This window comes from Lytechinus pictus, chromosome 3 (assembly GCF_037042905.1).
Source record: "Lytechinus pictus isolate F3 Inbred chromosome 3, Lp3.0, whole genome shotgun sequence".
Classification (NCBI taxonomy): domain Eukaryota; kingdom Metazoa; phylum Echinodermata; class Echinoidea; order Temnopleuroida; family Toxopneustidae; genus Lytechinus; species Lytechinus pictus.
The window spans coordinates 55,727,246-55,748,311 of record NC_087247.1 but is presented as its reverse complement, the minus strand read 5'-3'; the positions used below and the strand labels follow the sequence as shown (position 1 = coordinate 55,748,311).

The 21,066-nt window shown below is 35.2% G+C and overlaps 1 protein-coding gene across 1 annotated transcript; it reads right to left on the bottom strand.

Moving 5' to 3' along the window:
* Nucleotides 1–5,211: 5,211 nt before the first annotated feature.
* Nucleotides 5,212–20,524, bottom strand: LOC135153642 (ubiquitin-like protein 4A). Its single transcript, XM_064097399.1, has 4 exons — nt 19,789–20,524; nt 14,108–14,213; nt 13,116–13,315; nt 5,212–10,736 (listed from the first exon to the last, which is right to left on the bottom strand). The coding sequence occupies exons 1-4, from the start codon at nt 19,840–19,842 to the stop codon at nt 10,638–10,640; spliced, it is 459 nt and encodes a 152-aa protein (XP_063953469.1). The 5' UTR covers nt 19,843–20,524; the 3' UTR covers nt 5,212–10,637.
* Nucleotides 20,525–21,066: the final 542 nt, after the last annotated feature.

Here is a 21,066-nt window from a genome sequence, read left to right as displayed (position 1 = left end):
GATGATGGACAAAAATGAATTAGAAATAATTATTCTTACACAATGTTAACGAAATCGGTCTTTTTATTTAATCTTTTAAAGATGCGCATAAAAGGTATTATGGTCATATAATTAAACTGATAGTTAGGATCATTGTTTTTGCATAGAGGGTGGATATATACATTCATAGAGAAGAAAGAAGATGACAAAAATTTGCGAAAGATACAAACATACAGAAAATAGGAAAGAACTAATTATATGAACTAATTGTATGAATGAATGAGGAAATTAAACGGGGCAAAGGGAAATATACTGAATATTGATAGGCTCCAAATTCTCTGTAAAAGACTCTTAACCCTAAAAGGACTGGGTTATTTAAGATGTATTGAGGACGGGGGGGGGGGCAATCATGCTTCCTTCTGATCTCGGCCGCCGTTCGCGCGATTGCGCTGAATTTTGGCACGCTCATACTTTATCATTTTAACTACAAGCCAGTATATAAAACAATTCTGAAAATAATTATTATTTTTATTTATTATGAATAAAATATGCAAATTTATTCATGAAAAAACATTATTTGCATATTTAACACCCAATTTCATTTAAAATTTTCTCTTTTCTTTCAGATGTCATCTTTGTAATCAAATTTAAAGGTTTCATTAAATAACAATTGGGAAAGCCAATTTTTTCCATATGTATTTCTTTGTTTTTAGAATTTCTTATGTATTTCTTTGTTTTTTCACCTTCTGTTTTTATTTTTTTCAATGGAAATTATTACAGACCAATTAACATCTAAATTAAACCTTAAATTGATAATGGAGCAAACCAATTAGAGCGAAAAATAATCACCCTTTTATGACTTTCATCTCCCATAGACTTTGTACACAAAGTATAAAAATGAGCCACTTTCGGCATGACGTTGTCTCGTAAAAAGTCACGTGGCGTCGCGATGCTATTCCCTTATGTCACGAATTTGGTCTCAAAAGTTGCAAGAGATATAAAAGAAAAATCAAAAAATTTTGCGGCGCTATCTTTTTGCGTTTCGGAAATATCGCGCGAAGCGTTGGGGGAGGGGGCATCATGGCCCCCAGTCCTTGTAGGGTTAAGTGAATGTTCTATGAAACGAACTTTTTATTTTCGAAATTTTATATAAAGTTGTCAGTATTCTATTGCAATATATGGAGGGACATTTTTTAATAAGTGGAACTATTGGGACTCTACCTTTAGAGTCAAAGATGGTATGCATGAACAAAAATTCTTAAACGTGTCTGCCGTTTGGGAACTCGTATTTCTGCCAAACGTATATTACCCCTGACATTTTCACTTGTATTTCGGGCACCCACATTATCCTGATTATCATTTAGAAAATGTTACGGATTGTGAGTGATTAAGATGCCATCACCAATATTACACATGATCACTAAAAGGGGCTTGGTGGGAAAATATGTCGGTGAAAAAAATATATATTACGTGGTGAAGAAGATAAGACACGAAGTGAAACAAATTTTCATCGACAAATCCATGTATCCCAATCCATATGATTAGCCATTCGCCGAGGAAAGACTCATCCCACGTAGGGTGGTGAAAGAACGATATCTATGAATTACTGTAATCATTATTTGCTATGGAGGCATTCCAAGGTTCTATATTCCAAATCAACTGCGCGATCCAATTGAAGTGAGTACTTGATCGAATGTATACGGAGCCTTTAAAGTGCCATCGACTTGACGACTTGGTGAGATACTTTATCTTGCCATGTCGACATAATAACCCAATTATGTCGACATGGCGAGATACGTTATCTCGCCAAGTCGACTTATAAAAGGTTATATGTCGACATGGCGAGATACGTTATCTTGCCAAGTTGACTTATAAAAAGTTATATGTCAACATGGCGAGATATTTTATCTTGCCAAGTCGACATAATTGGGTTATTATGTCGATATGGCATGGATGACATGGTCGATGGAACTTTAAAGGCTCCGTAAATGTAGATTCAAATATTACGTCAAATCTCTCAGAGAAAAGACAAATAGGAAAACGAAAATACACACACATACAAAAAATCACCAGATGCAAATTATTTATTGTTGAGTGATTTTCTGCAACATAATGCTTCGATATGATTTCATGATATTCTCCGGCCTGACGGCTATGTAATAAGATTCTATAAATATTTGTGTGAATAGACTAAACTTTTTATTTTTATTAAAGCCAGGTCAAACTTTGTGCCAAAATCATAGAAAGCTTAAATATGAAAATATTCTTTTAGTAAATAAGTTTATCACGTTTGGGCCATTGTAATGCTTTAACATTTAGGGAAATTCATTTCTGCATAAAAGGGTTTTAATCAACTTGTAAATCGAACATCTACAGTAAAAATAGTTGTGCCACGTTTTCTGTACATATTGAACCACTAAGTCTAGCATGTGGACATTGGGGTTGATGTATTTATTCAAATATTTATTCAAATTCATATTCAATTAGGTTTTATCAAAAATATTAAATACAAAATCCGAAGACTAATTTGTTACTAATAATGTGAGTTTACAAATATACATTTACAAATAAAACTTACAATGAATGTACAACATATACAGTGGCGTAACGTGGGTCACGGCATTGGGGGGGGGGGGGCACAAGCAAAAAATTCGAGTCACTAAGTGAACGCGCGAAGCGCGCTCATTTGCCACGTATACAGACCTAATAGAGACATTAAGGACAATGCCATTAAACGGATATGTATCTCACTGATCAAATAATGCGAGCGCAAAGCGCGAGCTGAAATTTTTTGATATTCAGGCCTAAAAAGTGACATGTTAAGCATAACTTTTGTAATCATTATACGTACCTATCTCGCTAAATACGAGTGCGAAGCGTGAGCTGAAATCTTTGTATATATTGACCCCAAACAGGGACATTTTAAGGACTATATATTTTAGGAATCCATTAATAGTATACATATCTACCATTATCTAATACGAGTGCCAAGCGCATGTTGATTTTGTGAGAATTACATCTAAACACAGGGAGCACTTGTAGACATTGTAATCATGATTGAAATACGCATCTTACTAACCAAATGATGCGAGCGCGAAGCGCGAGCTGAAAATTTTTGATATTCAGATCAGAAAAAGAGAGGACATTTTAAGGACTGATTTTAGGAATTCATGAAGAGCAGACACATCTCACCAATCCACTAATGCGAACGTAAGCACGGACAAGATATGTTTTATATTATTAACTCTTTAAAATGGGACAATCACTTTAAGTAGTCATGAAAAAGAAGCATATGTCACTACATAAAACAATAATAACTAGAAGTGCGAGGAAATAATATATTTGACTTGAAAACGGGAGGTTTTAGTACAACAGGACTATATATCGCGTTAAACAGACAACGCGAGCACCAGGAATAATGAAGACATAGGCCCTGAGCAAATTATGTTTCATAAAGTTATGAAAAAAATGTTTCTTATGGAGGCCTAAATATACTGTAACATAACATATAATATGATTAACATTAGAATGAACAATAATTTCTTCTTTCCCACTACGTTTCTCTTCCTTTCTCCCTTTTTCTCCTTTCCCCCGTTTTTTCTTTGGTCAGCCGATTGGGGGGGGGGGGCACGTGCCCCCCATAATTACGCTACTGAACATATACGACTCATTATGTATATTAAATCAAAATTGTCCAATTACACAGAAAGACAAATAAAACGCAATTATGTTTTAAGAATGTATAATCCAACCAGTTCAGTTCGATACCAAAATATATTGAATTACAAAAAATATATACAATAAAACTTCTATAGAAAAAGAAAATGAGTGGTTTTGCACAGGGCTCTGAATTATTTGACATCGATCATGAATGAATGATGTATGAAATATAACTGTTATCTTTGTCTATTTAGGCTCTGCATTACGTTATATTTTATTCGCTTATTTTAGTTACATTCACAACAAAGTAATAACAAAACATTTATTTTTGATATACATTACTGCAAAGATAAATGTCGGATTGCACATTGTTCTTCAATCAAAAATCACTTTCGCAATCTGATCTTCTATTGCAGTAGTCACAAGATGGAGCTATACTATTCTCTCTTCGAGTAAATAGAATGGTGTGAATAAATTACTGCGGAGTTTGTTTTTTTCTCATCTCTTTTGCGCCCTGTCAAAGTGCTGCACGGGGCACTTACTGTTCCTGTCCTCTACAAAAAGTAAATACACCCAGGCTGATACATTCCTTTTTGTGAAGTCGTGGTACAGCCGTTCAGACTCTCGTCTTGTTGTAATCAGAGGGTCATGTGTTCGAATCCCACATCGGGCCGGCGTCCTTCAATCAAAATTTGCCTCTCTGCAACCAGGTGTTATATGGGTACCAGCGTCCTTTATATAGGCGCCGTTTAAGGCCCTTTTTTTTAATGCATTCGCCTTGGGCATTCATTCCTTAGCCTAGATGATTTGAAGAATGAAAACCCAAGGCATCTTCAATCACAAAACAAATTTGCATCTATTTTCAATATTTTAACTGTTGTAAAAATGATTCAACTTTACTATATAGAAGTTACTGTGAAATAAGTTGTAATATTATGGGTAGTAATTTCAGTTATGGTAGTAGACATTGTTGTCATTATCGTCGTCGTAGTAGTGGTGGTGGTAGCAGTAGTAGTAGAAGTGGTATGTATTGGTAGTAGTAGTTGTAGTATAGTAGCCGCAGAGGAAATCAAAGTGGAAGTACTTGTAAAAGGGCTTCTGCTGTTTCCAGTGCTTTTTCTTCTACAGCTCATACTTTTACCATTCCAATAACGATTACTTACATATATAATCATAACAAACACTGTAATGCCACTTATACTTTTACTATTGGGAATAATAATGATAATAATAAATAATATTATTTTTTATGGAGATGAAAGCTGGTCATCATTAACAATGAAAATTATTATGCTCTGTATCGTTTTACCCTATCAATTTAAAATGTTCTGTTTTTTTTTCTCTATTATATTTATACATGTATATGCCCTTTCTGATCATATCAAAATTGCACAAATGCTCGTTCTCTGAGTTGTATTTAGTAGAGGAAAGCACTGTTCGTCAACCCACAAACCACACATAGGCATCGAATATCAATTGACATCCATCTGCAAGTTGAAGTGTGCAGTTCTTTTAGAATCTTTATTTCTGTTTTTAAAATACTACACACACACAACAAGAGAGACAGGCATATTTATACATTTTGCAATTTATTTCATAGTTCATAAACATGTCAGTTCTTATATAAAAAAATGAAAACAATAACATACATAATGTACATGTATGTCCTGTAGAAACAAGGAATATTTATATTGACTTTCAAAATAATTTACATCAACAAACCAAAATCCTATAAAGGAAGGGGTATCCATTGCCCCTCCAAGTTCAGGCAGCTGCCAAATTCTCCCTGAATTAAATGACAACAAACACCAACAGAATGTGTGGAACAAAGTTCAATTTTAGTTGATGATTATAATTGGCATTTAATAACAATCAATCTCATTCACAGTGCCGGACAAAACTCCACATCAATTCAAAACTATTCCATTCTGGTTGATCGGAATTATGTCATTTATTTCTGTGTGACCTTGCACAGGAACTGGGGGATATATTGACTTAAATGAAAATAATTAAAGAAATAGTGACAGGATCCTTAGAAGAACACAATTGTGATAAGTTAAAATTGCTTTCAGATGGATTTTTTTAGTTTTAAGCACATGGGCAAATCTGTGACCGATCATTCAAATTAATCTCCAATTCATTAAGTTCTAAAAGAATGAAAATTTAAATCTCCCCTTACAAAAAATTCAATCACACATGGACTCAAAGAGTAATAATTGTACAGTAAGTAAATTGTACATAAGCATTGTATGTAAAAAAATTATGCTCTTACTATGACTTTCACGTTACTCCTCTCATTTTTCAGTTTCTATTCAAATCTTATATCACTGGCTGTATTTTTCTTTTACCAATAACTTATTACATTACATTCAATTTGCTGAAAACATACATGAAAATAACTTGGAATTTTATGAAGAAAAAAAAAATGTTTTGTTCATTTTTTTTACATCTTGATAAGAAAAGTAAGAAAAACCAATTCAGAACATATATCTGTATAGTATAAGATAAAACTCAAGTAGTGAACACCAACAATACAATGAAGGAATGAATATGACAGAAGTAAAACTTAAATTTAGAAAACATTACAAGACTATGAAAATATCAGGAAAAGTAAGCACCCCCCACATAAAATCATGAAGAAGAAAAATTCAAGACTTTGTTCCTACAATATGAAATTCAGGAAGTTTATATGATAATTTTATGATTATCATAAAAATATTCAATTTCAATACAATGTTCAAAAACTTTCTAAATTAAAGACATATGTCAAGATATAAAAGAGATTGGTAAGTTTGAAATAAAAATTGTCCAGTATTTCCTTCAACATCACTCATGTCACGCCAGCGGGTTTTCCTGAAATTTCATTTTAAAAGATCCGGACTGAAGTAAAATTGTGTGTGCAGTAATTACCTAAGAGTTTTTTTAAATAGTTTTTTTGACCCAATATAACCCAAAGCTTAACTCTGAACATACAGTAAGCAGCATGGTGGATAAGAATCTCAGAAAAAACACAAAAGACTGAACGAAAGGTCTCCTTAACAGTTCAAAATTACTGCTTGAAAAATTATATAAATAATAACCCTCTTTAAATTGTTTTAAGCTTAATGAACCCCCTTCAATACAGTTTCTAAAAATGATAAGGCCTTCATGAACAAAGAATTATCTACAGACTCAAAGATTTGTTTGGATTCTGATTACAAAGGCAGCCACCTATGCTGTGTTACCAAAGTAAATTTCACTTATAATAACGAATTGATATGCAGCAACTTGCATGCAATTATATAATCTTGAAGACCTATCCAGAACAAACAAAAAGAAATATAATATGTACACAAATATGGTTAACATATTATCAAATACTGAAATTTGTGTAACAACACAGGACTGACTTTTGAGAAAGCGTAATCAAACAAATGTTGTAGCCAATTAAATCTTACTATGACCCTCAAGTTATTGCAAAAGATATTTGTTTAAAAAAAATCTTGATCATTTAGTGGGTGCAAAGTTATACAAGGTGACAGTTTACAGGGTATTGGGCAATTCTGTGTTTGACATACATTTATGCATTATAACCATTTAAAAAAGTGTAATATTTCTTTATTAAAGGAATAAAAGGAAATAATCACTTGCATGTAGCTTGCACTATTCATTATCCAAATAAATATGATTAGATAAGCAGTGATATCCCTTCATGGAAGAGATTACTTCTTGCATGAATAGATTGAATATACCAAACAAAACATATTTTACATGTAAATGTAGTTCAGGAAGTAGGTTCCGTAAGAGTGGAACTCCCAAGGAGGGACAGTAATAAACAAACCCCAAGTTTGAAAGTGAGGCTTATGGGGGACTTGAACCACATTTAAAGTATATGAATATGAAGAGAGCAAGAAAAACATAAGAACTCCTATCAATGGTGATGGAAATGTTATAAAAACATATACCTATTTCACATTTATGTGTGATTGGTTACCCAAGTTGTCATATTTGTGTGCATTTTGAAAATTAGGCAAATGAGATGGATGAATTTCTTTCTGCTTAGGATAAAGTTGATGACAAATCTTTTGAAACAGTTAATACAATGCATTGAGAAAAATTTGTAATTAACAAACAAATGTCAAACTTGAATGTTAACATTTCATTGCTTAGACTTTTAGTTGATTATCTGGTATAGATGTACTCTAAATTGTGATATTTTATTTTTATATACAGTATACATGAATGTAGAGTATCATTACTGAATGTGCCCTAGGATGAATAAAATGGCTAAGGATGTGAATCAAAAACAATTTATGAAAATCAATATTTTCCTCCAGTTTGTACATAAAATAAATTCTTCTGTAAAATGTTATTTTAAGCTACATGCTATTAGAAAATGAAATGTGACCATCAGGCCCCATGTTTGTTGTTAATAAAATATGTATCAAAAGACGTGCAAGCCTTGAAAAGAAGAAAAAAAAATCAATTAGGTAAAGGGGGGGGGGGGTGGGGCAAGGTAACAGTTGTTGATGTTGGTTCTTAAAATAAGCCCTGATATTTGACTGGCTTCTCCTTGTTTAATAAGGGTAATGGCTGCTGAATTAGTTGTTACTATAATAAAGAATCTGTAATCAAAATAAGATTCAATTGCAAACAGTATAACCACACCGGGCAATTCACATGATCAACTTAAAAATCCCCTCCTGGGCCGATAATCTGAATATCATGTTATCTATCGTGTTACATGTATATCTGATTTAAAATCCCCCTAACACACCTCCAAATCAGTAATCTGAAAAACTGTGCTATGCATGCGTTATTCAATCTTCAGTTTGGTGTTTCGACTGGGGCCACATGTTTTTCATACTAACACTGAATACCAATTGTGTCAGCTAACACCATCTTTATGCTAACAGGATTTTCTGAAGAATGCCTGCCCCTGAAGGCGAGATGTGAGTTACATGTAAATGATTCAAAAGCAATGGATGTGACCAACATGTCAGCCAATTAGTTATTTTGATTGACATACACACCAGGGTGCTACATAGCTTTTTAGAAGTTAAATAGTTGGAATATACTTGCCCAAAAAAATCCTATAAAAAAAAAGTTTTACCTCTTCAAAAGAAAGTTTTGCGGTTTTATAAACCATTGACCTTTTCTCTCTTTTGACATGAACTGATCTACCTTGTTATTGCATTTCTTTTTCAAAAGTGATTTTATCTTGCCTGCCATGACCAAAATTACGGTCAATATCATTTTATCGACCCTTATTTTGGTCATTCTGTGAGAATTTCGCTTGCCCAATTTGGGCAAGTAGTTTTGGTCTTTACTTCAAAACACTAGCCCGACTCGTAGCTTTTACTTGTGCTTTACAAGTGCTTATGTAGCACCCTGCACACACTTTTAATTATAAGGCTAGCACATCATCATAAATTTCAAGGAATTGTATCACAAATTTGCTCACTTAATCTTTTGAATGTAGCTACATGCATTCAATTTTTTTATGAAACTGGTCATTAGTTTCCTTCTCTTGTTATCACTGTGAGAGTGTGAGAAAATCAATAATATATTGATCATATATTTGCTAAAATTAGTGAATGAATCGATTCTTTACTCAAGCTAAATTCATTTAGAGAAATCGAAAATGCATTTAACCCCCAATATCTTTGCAATAGAATCTACTCTCTTTTTATACCTAAACAAGTGGAGCGCCTCTGGCAGTCTCGCCTGTATTTCACCATTCAATATAGCAGCAGTGCTGACTTTGAAAACAACTATTGAATAATTATTCAAAAAGAAAACACAATTCACATGATAATGAAATACTTTCATTGACCCTAAATGACCCATGACCTTGGCCATGTGACCTGAAACTTGCACAGGATGTTCTCTTATATGTGATTGCTCTTAAATCCAAGTTTCATTAACTAGATCCATACACTTTCAAATTTATGATGGCAATTCAACTAATTCCCCCAACATGGGCAAAGTTCATTGACCCTACATGTATATGACATTTGGCCTTGGTCATGTGGCCTGAAACTTGCACAGGATGTTTGGGGATACTTGATTGCTCTTATGTCCAGGTTTCATTAACTAGATCCATAAAAGTTCAAAGTTATGATGACAAAAACTTAAACTTCGTTAAGATTTTGATATTGATTCCCTCAACATGGTCTAAGTTCATTGACCCTAAATGACCTTTGACCTTGGTCATGTCACCTGAAACTCAGGCAGGGTGTTCAGTAATACTTGATTACCCTTATGTCCAAGTGTCATCAACTGGGTCCATATACTTCCTCACCTTATTTAGGATTTCCATGTTGAGGAAGCCGCCACCATCGCCGTCAGAAAAGTGGCGCCTATAGTCTCACTCTGCTATGCAGGCGAGACAAACCAGTTAAGGGGATAGCAATATAATCACACAAGTTCCTATCGATACTGGGCGAAGATGTATAACAAAGAATTTTCTTTTAAAGAAGATGGCATGTCTTCAATTACCTTAATATAAATAATATTACTCTTAATCCCTAACGGTACCCCTTTGCACAAACTCACCATGTATTGTAACTTTGCCATCAATGACAGCATTCTACATATTACTTGGGTTTTGATTCACTGTCCTGTCCAGCAGTATTACCATCACAGTAATCACTGATGGGGAAAGGTTACCATTAATGATAAGATTCTTTCTTCGGGCCCATGTTCAAGTGACAGATGATAAGTTTTTTTTCTTGCTCCTCCAGCACTCAACCATCAATTGGTGATAATCCTCATACTCTCATATGCACACAGCGTATTGAAAAAAGAATTGCAGCCGCCTCCTCACATGTTGGTACATGAAGTACAGTACCATTTCAAAAGCTTTAAGTTACTGATAGCTCACCATGCCATCAAGGTCTAAAAAGTCATCTAAAAACACAGGTCAGCATTTAATAACTTCTTCAAGTACTTCATAATGTCTGATACGGTGGCCATGAGAACAAATGCATCTTTATGAAGCTACATATAGGTTAGTTCTAGCTAGATGGACCAGCTCTATCTAAGGCCTCAAGCTTGGACTGTGCTATCCTCTCTATATCATCTAGACTCAGGTTGGTCATGCTCGTAGAAAATTCCTGTATTTGAAGAAGAAATTCAAGATTTAAATTTAGTACATTGAAGTAACATTCATCAAACCATAGTTTGTTTAAATATCTTATTAGAAGCGAAAAAAGAAATGGACAAATTAAACATCAATGGATAGCTCATAAGCTACAAAATAAAAATACACCATTGCCAGCTATATGTATTTTTACTGCTTACCAACTGAGTTAAACACTCAGGGAATAAGTTTTCCTGGTATTGCATCACAATTTGCTCCACATCTTTTTTCTTAGACTGCTACACAAAAATTCATTTGTGTAGAAAATTTTTACATACATGTACATGCAGGACTGAATAGAACTTAGTTGAGAACTTTTCCATTATGACCAAAACTGATAATCAAATTTGGTCAGCAAAATTATTCCTTGGACACTAGCCACATAAATGGGCTTTATCATGCCTTTTCACCAGACTGAATTCTAAGACGTCACTTCTTAAAGAATGGTATTATTACATGTGTTGTATATGCAGAATATATTCCAGAATATGATTGAACACTTTTAAAGAAATTTGTACAAGAACATAACAATTAAATTATATACATGTAGGCTGTAGCTTAAATGGACGAAAACCTACATCCCTAGACCATCTTAAATATGATTTCTTTATCTATTTTATATGTATTTGGCATTTGGCAATGACTGAATTGTCAGATTTACACAAAATCTGATTGCAGATACGGATAAAAAGATACCCCCAATAAGCAGCAAATAGCAAATGACAAAGAACACGGTCCACAGTTGTACATTAGGTTTCATGTCAAAGTGCAGGAAATACCATCAGTGTTTTAAATAAATGTGAAAATCATTAAATATTTCAAATTTGTAATCTGGATTCTCTGGAAAACACAAAATGATCTTCTTCTTCTTCAATGTGCTACCACATGTTATCACAATCCACACTCATCTTAAACCTGAGATACCAGTAAGGAATGCAATAAAACCTATGCATTTTCAAAGACTATTTTTAATTTGAGTGTTTCTAAAGCAAAATACTGAGCTAGTGTTTAAAATTAACATAAAACCGACATTATTGTACCAATATCTCATCTTATTTATCAAAAGCATCCAATATACTTTGGGGTAAGCCAGCTCCTTTTTATTTAAATACATGTAAGTGAATTTGAGTAGGGACTATTTTCAAAAGGTTTTTCATACAGAGTAAAGTTGGTCTTTTTATTTTCAAAGTAAATCCTCTAAAGCTTATCTCTATTTTTGATAGATCCCTTAAAAAAGGCATGTCACTATTCCAATTCATTAATATGAATGTTGTGCCTTAAAACTGTTGAATGGTGTGATGGATATACACCTAAAATGTGTCTTCGAGGAAAAATTTGCTGGTTTCACATCAAAGTTTAATTTGCTAGGGTGCCCAATCAAAATCCAATATCTGCATAGTTATAATGTCTTAGATATCAAACATGGAATGGGATGAACATTTCAGAAGATAATCTTTGTTTGAATCTAATATACACTGTACAACTATTAAATCTGTACACTTGTACAGTAAAGTGCTCAAACAGCTTTTTTAAATAAAAATAAGAACATTGCTGTGAGAGGGCGCTAGATGTGAGTGCCACATTCACACTGAAAAATGCCAAATTTCAATTCTTGCAGTCGAAAAACACATTCCATGGCTGCTACAATTTTGTAATATTGGAATGTTAAATGATACTCGAGTCTAATCAAAATTACTCATGAGGATGACTGTAAATTATCATTCCTGAGGTGCTTTTCACACTGGCCCTTTTATCACCCTGGGGCCTTGGCTGAGAGGTGATAGAAGGGCCAGTATGAAATGCATCGAGGGAGTGATGATTTCCACCGTCATTTGAATACAGAGCAGTCCATATTTGTTTTATATGCCTCACAGTTATTCACAAAGATCTGTCTTCTAAACTTAATGGCAATAGCTACCTCTATATTTCTTTTAGGGCAACTTGTGTACAAGATGAGTCGCTAGATTACTTTGCAATTCAAATGAGCTGCACTGCTAGTGGATAACTGGCAAAGGTCATGTACGGCCACTTGAGCTGTTGGACACGTGGATGTGGCCTACATGTGCATGTATATTAAGCAGTAGCCAGCTTGAGTCAGTTAGCTGCTTGTGTTGTAAAAACCCTGAGATGCTGAGACAATCATAGACAGACTTGCACTGTGTTGCAGTTTTGACCAATCAGTGATAAGAATCTCAGTATGAGGTATATAATTCTGAACCCTTACCAATGATTTAAACAGACTTTAAAGGCATATAGTGTCATACTTCCAAAATTGTGTATTAATTTGAGGAAAACTTCAATTCTTCATGCAACAAAACCAAGATCCTGGTCACCATGAGAAAATAATACTCACTTTCTTAAATGATTCTAATATCTGTTCTGCATCTGAATTTGTATAATGTCTCGCAAGAATGGTTGAAACATGATCCCATAGAGCTGTGCAATTTCCTAAAGTATTCACACTGGTTGGATCTGTATCTGTCTCAGGTCTACGAACAACTAGATGAATCTTGGTACCAGGACCTATCTTGTAGAAGTCTAGACTCTGTCCATCTGAAGGGGAAATATCATAGATATCAATATACAGAACACATACAATGCTATTGTATATTTACTAAATACATCAAGAATTCAACCGGAATTTGATAATTTCTTCCTGATTAAAGAGTAGAGTTTTTCTTAAGGAGCAAGTCCAGCCATACAAGAAGTAATTTTTAATAAAAAGAGAGAAATCAAACAAGCAAAATACTTTTATCACCATCAGATGTAAAATAAGAAAGATATAGCACTTTGAAGTTGTGCTTAATTGTCATAAATCAGTTATAAGCACAACACACTGATATGCAAACGAGAAAGTTGATGATACGAAAATATAGAATATTTCATTTTTGCTGATTTATAAGAAAGCATCTTAATTCATGATATCAATCAAAATAGGTTGCAATAATGGCATATCCATGTGGGAGGAATTAAACCTTTATCACATTATTACAAGGAAAAATAAGATATTTCATATAATAAATACAAAAGAGATTGTAAGTGGGTAATGTCAATGGTCCCCTCATCTGCAATCCAACCAGGATGTGTACATACACATGTTTTGTGGAATTAAACAAAACTTTAAAGCATTATAACTTTTCTATTTTACATCCCATTAACTGATTTTGATGAAATTTTCAGCGTTATGCTCGCTCAATTTTTTTCTCTTTTTCTTTCAAATCAACTTTTTCCGGGGTGGACTTGCCCTTTATTTATTATGAGTGTCAGAGTTGCTTCACTGGAAATATCTAGACAAATTAAACGCATCACATTTTAAAGCAGTTGTTTTAGTAACAAATCATATACCTGCTAAAGTTTTCCCTCGGAATACTAGTCTTTGAAGATGGACAGGCACATCAAATTCTCTCGCCACCATACGCTTCACTGACACAATTGACTCCGCATCTGTTACCTGAATACATTATGAAAGAAAAAAAAGACATATTCATGGTACCAAGGAAAAAAAATAACATAACAGAGGGAAACTCAACCATACTCACTTAAAATATAACAAACAATTGTGTCACTCTTTTGTTAAGATATGATACACTAAATAAAGTACAGTGTGCAACACCTGAATGAACTACAATGTATTGCCTTCATACACTACACTGGAAAATTCATGTATATTTTAAGTTTTTTAATTAATTGCACTCAACAACGGTTACATTTTCTTGGAATAAAATTTGTTTTTATGTTGGGCAGGTCTGAAAAAAAAATGCCCTCCTCCTACCATGCTACCATGCTATTGCTAATTCTTTTTAGTGAAGGGCACATAGCACTCCCATCTACTGTACACATATACACATGTATGGGAGATTTTGCACCATTCTGACTCACCGCCATCCGTCTTTTATTTTGTAACTTTTATCCACATATGGGTTTTTCACCTCTCAACTCTCAAGTGAGACAAAATTGTTGCTGATTTTGTTTTATCCATTACATTTATTATTAGACTATCTAATCAATCATATCTTAATTGGCCTCAGATCCCAGATGAGCTAGAGCCCTGAAGCTCAGCAAGTAACTGAAATAGAGTACCAAAGTGTGACGTCATCAATTTTCACTTTTTGCATATCAGCGTTTTTATTGTACATGTACCATACTTTGGTAGAGCATGATGAAAAACCCTCACAACCCAAATATGGTGGGAATCAGTCCTTGGGGCCCCAAGATATGACCTCATTAATACATAATTAGCCCCACTGAAGTCAATGTATTATTGGCCTGGTTCCTAACATTTAGAACCAGGGGCTATTTATCAATAATTTTACAGTTTGATATGCTGCCCGGATGAGATGGGTGAAGTTGGCAACCACTTTTGAGTGCAAATAATTCAATCCCCTAAATCCCAGTATTACGTAAGCTATGGCTCCAGGGGTGTAGTAATTTAGTAAAGCAAGACATAATCAAGGGGAACAATCAACAAAACAGAGACTGAAGCTTTTTGTCTATTAAAGCCTATCCCAGCCCACTGCAAATGTTCACTGTAACCACCCTGCATGTAGATTTATGCAGGATACAACACACATAAAAAAAATCCTTAAAATACCACTTTTGTAACCAAAAATACAGATTTCCATACAGTTGCAATTAATTTTTCATAAGTAAACTTGGGGATCATTTTTTGTCTCGCCTGCATAGCAGAGTGAGACTATAGGCACCACATTTCCACATCAACATTGAAATCCTAACCAAGGTTAACTTTTTGAAATGTCATCATAACTTAGAAAGTAAATGGACCTAGTTCATGAAACTTGGAAATACCTGTATAAGGATAATCAAGTACATGTATCCCTAAACATCCTGTGCGAGTTTCAGGTCATATGACCAAGGTCAAGGAACTTTGGCCATGTTGGGGGTATTTGTGGAATTGTCATCATAACTTACATATTTTATGGATCTAGTTCATGGAACTTGGATATAAGAGCAACCATGTATCCATGAATATCCTGTGCACATTTCAGGTCACATTAATAATAATACATTGTAATAATAATAGCTATTTTTTGTATCTACATGTATACGCTGTAGCGCTTGTCTCATAATGGCCCAAAGCGCTTTACACATTATTACCCCAGTCATCGGATCCTTGCATACAATGTATTCACCTTCTCCACTCCCTGAGGAGTATTCCAACAAGAGTTGCATGACTCAATTGCTAGGCATACTACATAGGCATTCGCATCCTACTCTGTACCCATTTAGCACATGGGTCGAGAGTGGCAAAGTGTGGATTAATGCCTTGCCAAAGGACACGAGACTGCGGTGGGATTCGAACACATGACTCTCTGTTTTCAAGGAGGGAGTCAGAACCACTACACCATGGCTCTTTCAAATTACCAAGATCAAAGGTCATTTAAGGTCAATGGTCTTTGGTCGTGTTGGGGATATTTATTGAATTGGCATCATAACTAAGAAAGTTTATGGATCTAGTTCATAAAACATAGACATAAGGGTAATCAAGTATGAATTATTGTTTTGCACACATCTTAGGTCACATATATGATCATGGTCAAAAGTCATTCTGGGTCAATGGACATAGTATTTTAATATCATATGAATGTTTTCTTTTGTGAATGATTATTCAATAGCTGTTTTCCAAGTCAGCACTGCCGCTAAATTGAATCGTGTTATGCAGGCGAGACTGGCAGAGGCGTTTCACTTGTTTATTAACCAGGGCGCTCAAAACTTGAATTTGGGGCACATTTTTTGTGTAGGCTCTCTATTGGTGTAAAAGTAAAATTTCAAGAAAATTTTCATTTTCATTCTCTTTCTTTAATTTAGAAAAAAAGAAAAAAAAGAATTCAATCTACTTAAGAGCCAAGTTATATGATGAATATTTGTAATGGGAACTGACATGTATGTTCCCAAGAATTCGTATTTGGAATACTCTCCCAAATGCTGCTGTAACTTCAACCTCTATACATGTAGCTGGCTTCCTGGGAGCAACATTGCCCATCATTCAACAAATGTTGCCTCCCCTCCCCTTAAGATGCTGTAAGCGGAACACACACGCACCATCCACACTGTATATAAAGTGCACCAAGAATACCAGTACAGGATCACCACATCACCTTAAGCACTGGCAGCACCTGACACAGCACAACCCTCTCCAGGGGCCATTTTCTGAAAATTGTCTCAAGAGAAATATTCTTGTATCTTTAGAGTTACAATAAAATCCGTATTCAGAAAATTCTTGCATCTTTTCTTGTAACTTTCGCTAAGCGCGTATAATGTCAGAGCTAGAATTATGCGTAAAGTTAAAAACGGCGCATAAATATCCCTTTGTGCAAGATATTCATATCGAGATATAAGGTATTCTGAAAATCCTCTTATCTTTGCGTTCTTTTAACTTCCTTGGAAAATACAAGAAAATTTACAAGAGGTAGGGGGCTATTGTAACTTATTGTTGCATGCGATATTTGTCCGTCTGCAATAATTATTTCTTGCTGCATCCCGCAAGAACATCATGTTTCACAAAAGGAGACATTCCAAAGACATTATAACGACGGATTGGTAGACTTTTCAGCAATTAAACATTGGTGCTCCAGACGATGAATCTTTTCAGAGAAAATATGTCTTTGAGAAGAGCCACGTGTATTTTTAGCACAGAAGCGCACAAGCATAAAATGTCGGGGGCGCAAGGAAATTACGCTTCATATCAACAATGCGCTTCATTATTTTTCAGAAGAGACGCTTCTATTGGTTGACCTAAGCATGTAACAAGCTTAATGATTGGTTGATGATGAAATATTGGGCGTGTCAGAGATAAAAAAGGGGACGTCCTTTAATACAGAGATAAGACAATTTTCAGAATACCAATTCAAAGAGAAGTTTAGCGAGCTGTTATCTTGCTGACTTACAAGAAAAGTTACAAGAAAAAGTGAAGACAATTTTCAGAATACCACCCCAGGACAGAGTTTACACTTTTTGGGAGAGTACTTCTTCAAGGTTCAAGACAGTGTAAAAAATACAAGCATTTGTCCCCAAGAACAAGAGAAAATAAGCCAAATATTGCCAACCTTAGATAAAAAAGGGGACGTCCTTTAATACAGAGATAAGGCAATTTTCAGAATACCAATTCAAAGAGAATTTTAGCGAGCTGTTATCTTGCTGACTTACAAGAAAATTTACAAGAAAAAGTGAAGACAATTTTCAGAATACCACCCCAGGACAGAGTTTACGCTTTTTGGGAGAGTACTTCTTCAAGTTTCAAGACAGTGTCAAAAATACAAGCATTTGTCCCCAAGAACAAGAGAAAATAAGCCAAATATTGCCAACCATATTTCCCCACACAGGGAATAGTAACAGAGAACAAGGTTTATCATAACCTTATTCATTGAATGGGTTGCCCAGCCACTTGTTCATTGCAACCACCCCACCCTGCCTGTTTGGAATTTACATGTAGATCTATGCAGTATAACACACATTAAAAAAAAATCATTTATCTATTATTTTTGTAACCAAAAATACTCATTCCCATACAAATGCAATTTATTTTTCATTAGAAACTGATGAATGATCATTTTTATAATTCACCACAGCTCTCAAAAACTTGAATTTGGGGCATATTTTTGTTTAGGCCTTCTATTGGTGGAAAGTGGTATTGTCGTTCTACGGTCTCTATTTTCAATTTAGAAAAATTAATTCAATTTACTTAAGAGCCAAATTATGAATAGTTGTAATGGAAACTGACAGTGTAAAAAAAATCAAGCATAAGTCCCCAAGAACAAGACAAAATAAGCCAAAACTTCTAACCTTACTTCACCACACAGGGAGCGAACAAGGTTATATCATAACCTTGTTCTTTGAATGAGTGAGGCTAGCTAGGCTCATATATGGCAAAATTAACCAAGAGAACTGAAAGGCAGCAGCCAAGGAGCTGAGCACGTTATTGAAATATTGTGATGCTAGCAAGCACAAATGTACTCAAATTTAAAAAATACCCCAGAAACAATCTAAAAAATAAAAATGCACCACCTTGATTCTTTCCCAGCCCCTACCATCAAATCCTATATCAAAAGAGCTTTACCCTGGAAGAAAAGAAGAAAAAAAAGATAAACGGGTACGGATGTGCAATAAATGCGATTGCTCGATCGCCGTCAGCGCAGCTACAGCTGATCAGCATACGAACATCCCAGCCAATCCGCTGGCGCGTCCGTACGCCCAGCTGTAGCTGATGGCAATCGAAGAACCTGGGCATGGCTGATCGCGATCTGTTTGTCGTAAAAAATTCGCTATATTCCAGCATATTTTTCAGAAAAGTGACTGGCCTGGTAGGCCTAGATCTAAGCTGATTATAAATTTATATTTTTTTTTCTTCCTTTTTCCCCTATCAAAAAGCAAAATTTAGGAGTAATCGCTGTAGTTAAGCAGCGGTTGTTTGCTCCACCACCAACTTACGAGCCCAAGGCAATAGTGCAATACTATGGCCGTCATGATGGCGCCATCCGTCTGTGTACATGTACGTTGAAAAACTCAGAAGAAACAGCGGATTTATCAGTCTAGTTAACATGTAGACCAAAAGCTTCGGTCTCTGTTATATTGGTTGTTCCGCTGAACTCCGTTGGCTCCACTCACCAATTACAGAGAGTGAGAGACCGAAGTTCAAACTCGATCTGTACAGGGACTCAATGGCCATACGTTTATGTATTAAGTTCGGATAAAGTGGGAGGTGCGCAACAGCCAAAGTAAGTCACTGTTTTTTCCCCTTTTAAGTAAATTTTTTCCCCATTTTGGTGCATTTCAGGCCAAACAGAATAATCTTTATTTTGGCCCAGTTCTTTTTATATATTTTTATGAAATAAAGTAAAAAATCGATGAGCCCCAATCGGGGGGATTTTGCATTGTTTACCCCCAAATGGCGGCTGCACGATAGCGAGCCGTGTACGAGGAGAAAAAAAAAGGTTAATAAAAAAACTCCTTGAAACAGACGGCTGCCAACTGTCTTGTTAACACGCTGCACATCTTCTCAGTCAACTTACCTCTATTCTACACTCTTTCCCAGGTGCTTGTAGTATTTTCACTGTTAATATCATGACGAAGTTTGTGTATCGCAAAACTTGTCAAGATGCTTTCTAACGGGTTCGCAACTCGCAAGTTTACTTTTGACTTGTCAAATCACAAAAGTTTTGATTTGTCACTTGTCTTTGAGTTTGACTGTCATTGGAATATTGTTCTTGACTTCGACTTTGCCTCTCTATTTTACTTTTCTAGACTAGTCCCTTTTAAATGTCATAAGTATGAAATAATTTCTGTCAAGTGGTTTAGTGACTCCCAGAAAACTACTAGAAAGTCAGATGATACCAAAATCGAAAAGGTTGGAGTCACCATCAGCACAGAAAGTAACATGAATCTGAATGGCTGGGACCGAAGTGGTAATCGGTGGTATGCTTGCAGTCGTTTCTCCCGGTTTGTGGTAAAACTATCTGTAATCACGATGGTTCCAGTGGTTCTGGTTGAAACTTTTAAAACTCAGTACGTCTATAAGAGTGTTGAACTGCTAAATGTTTCACTAATTACACGAAAACGCACAGAATGGAAAGTTTTAATTGATGTTACTTCGGACTTTCTGTGAACGAATGTGTATCGTACGTGATTGACAGGCGCGCGCAACGCTAGCGCATAAGCAAGCAATGAAACTTCACTCTGGCATTGCTGGGCGTTGTGCCGGGCGTTGTGCATGTGGCGTGCGCCTGTAATCCACGCTATGTACTATGTGGGGAAGTTACAAATTGATGCAGAGGTTCGAGGTTCGAGCCCTGGTCACGTCTTTCGGATGGTGACGTTAAAGGTAGGTCCCAGACGTAAATAATCATATCTGATTGATACACGTCTGACAAAACTCAAATACACACACACACGCTGGGGCCCGTAAATGTGGTACGATCATCCCCCGGGGATCATCCGTAAAAATCAAGCGTACGATCAAGCGTACGATCAATCGTAACCCTTGTATTTAACGGGACCATGATCGGATCTAAATCGAAGACAAAAAGCAAAACTCAAAGAGTCAAACGAACCCATGGTTTAATAAGGAATGTTCTGACGCAAGAAAGACATTTATGGAAGCAAGAAATGTTTATCGTCGAGATATTGGCGTATTGGGCAGAATTTTTTTTTTACAGGTTGCGAGCGAGCGAAGCGCGAGCACTGCAAGCAAAAATTTTGACATTTATAATGCAGAAATCAAACTTGACAGATTTTGACAAAGTATTCAGAAAATGGCATATCATTTTTTCACCCTTCTCTCTTTCCTTTTC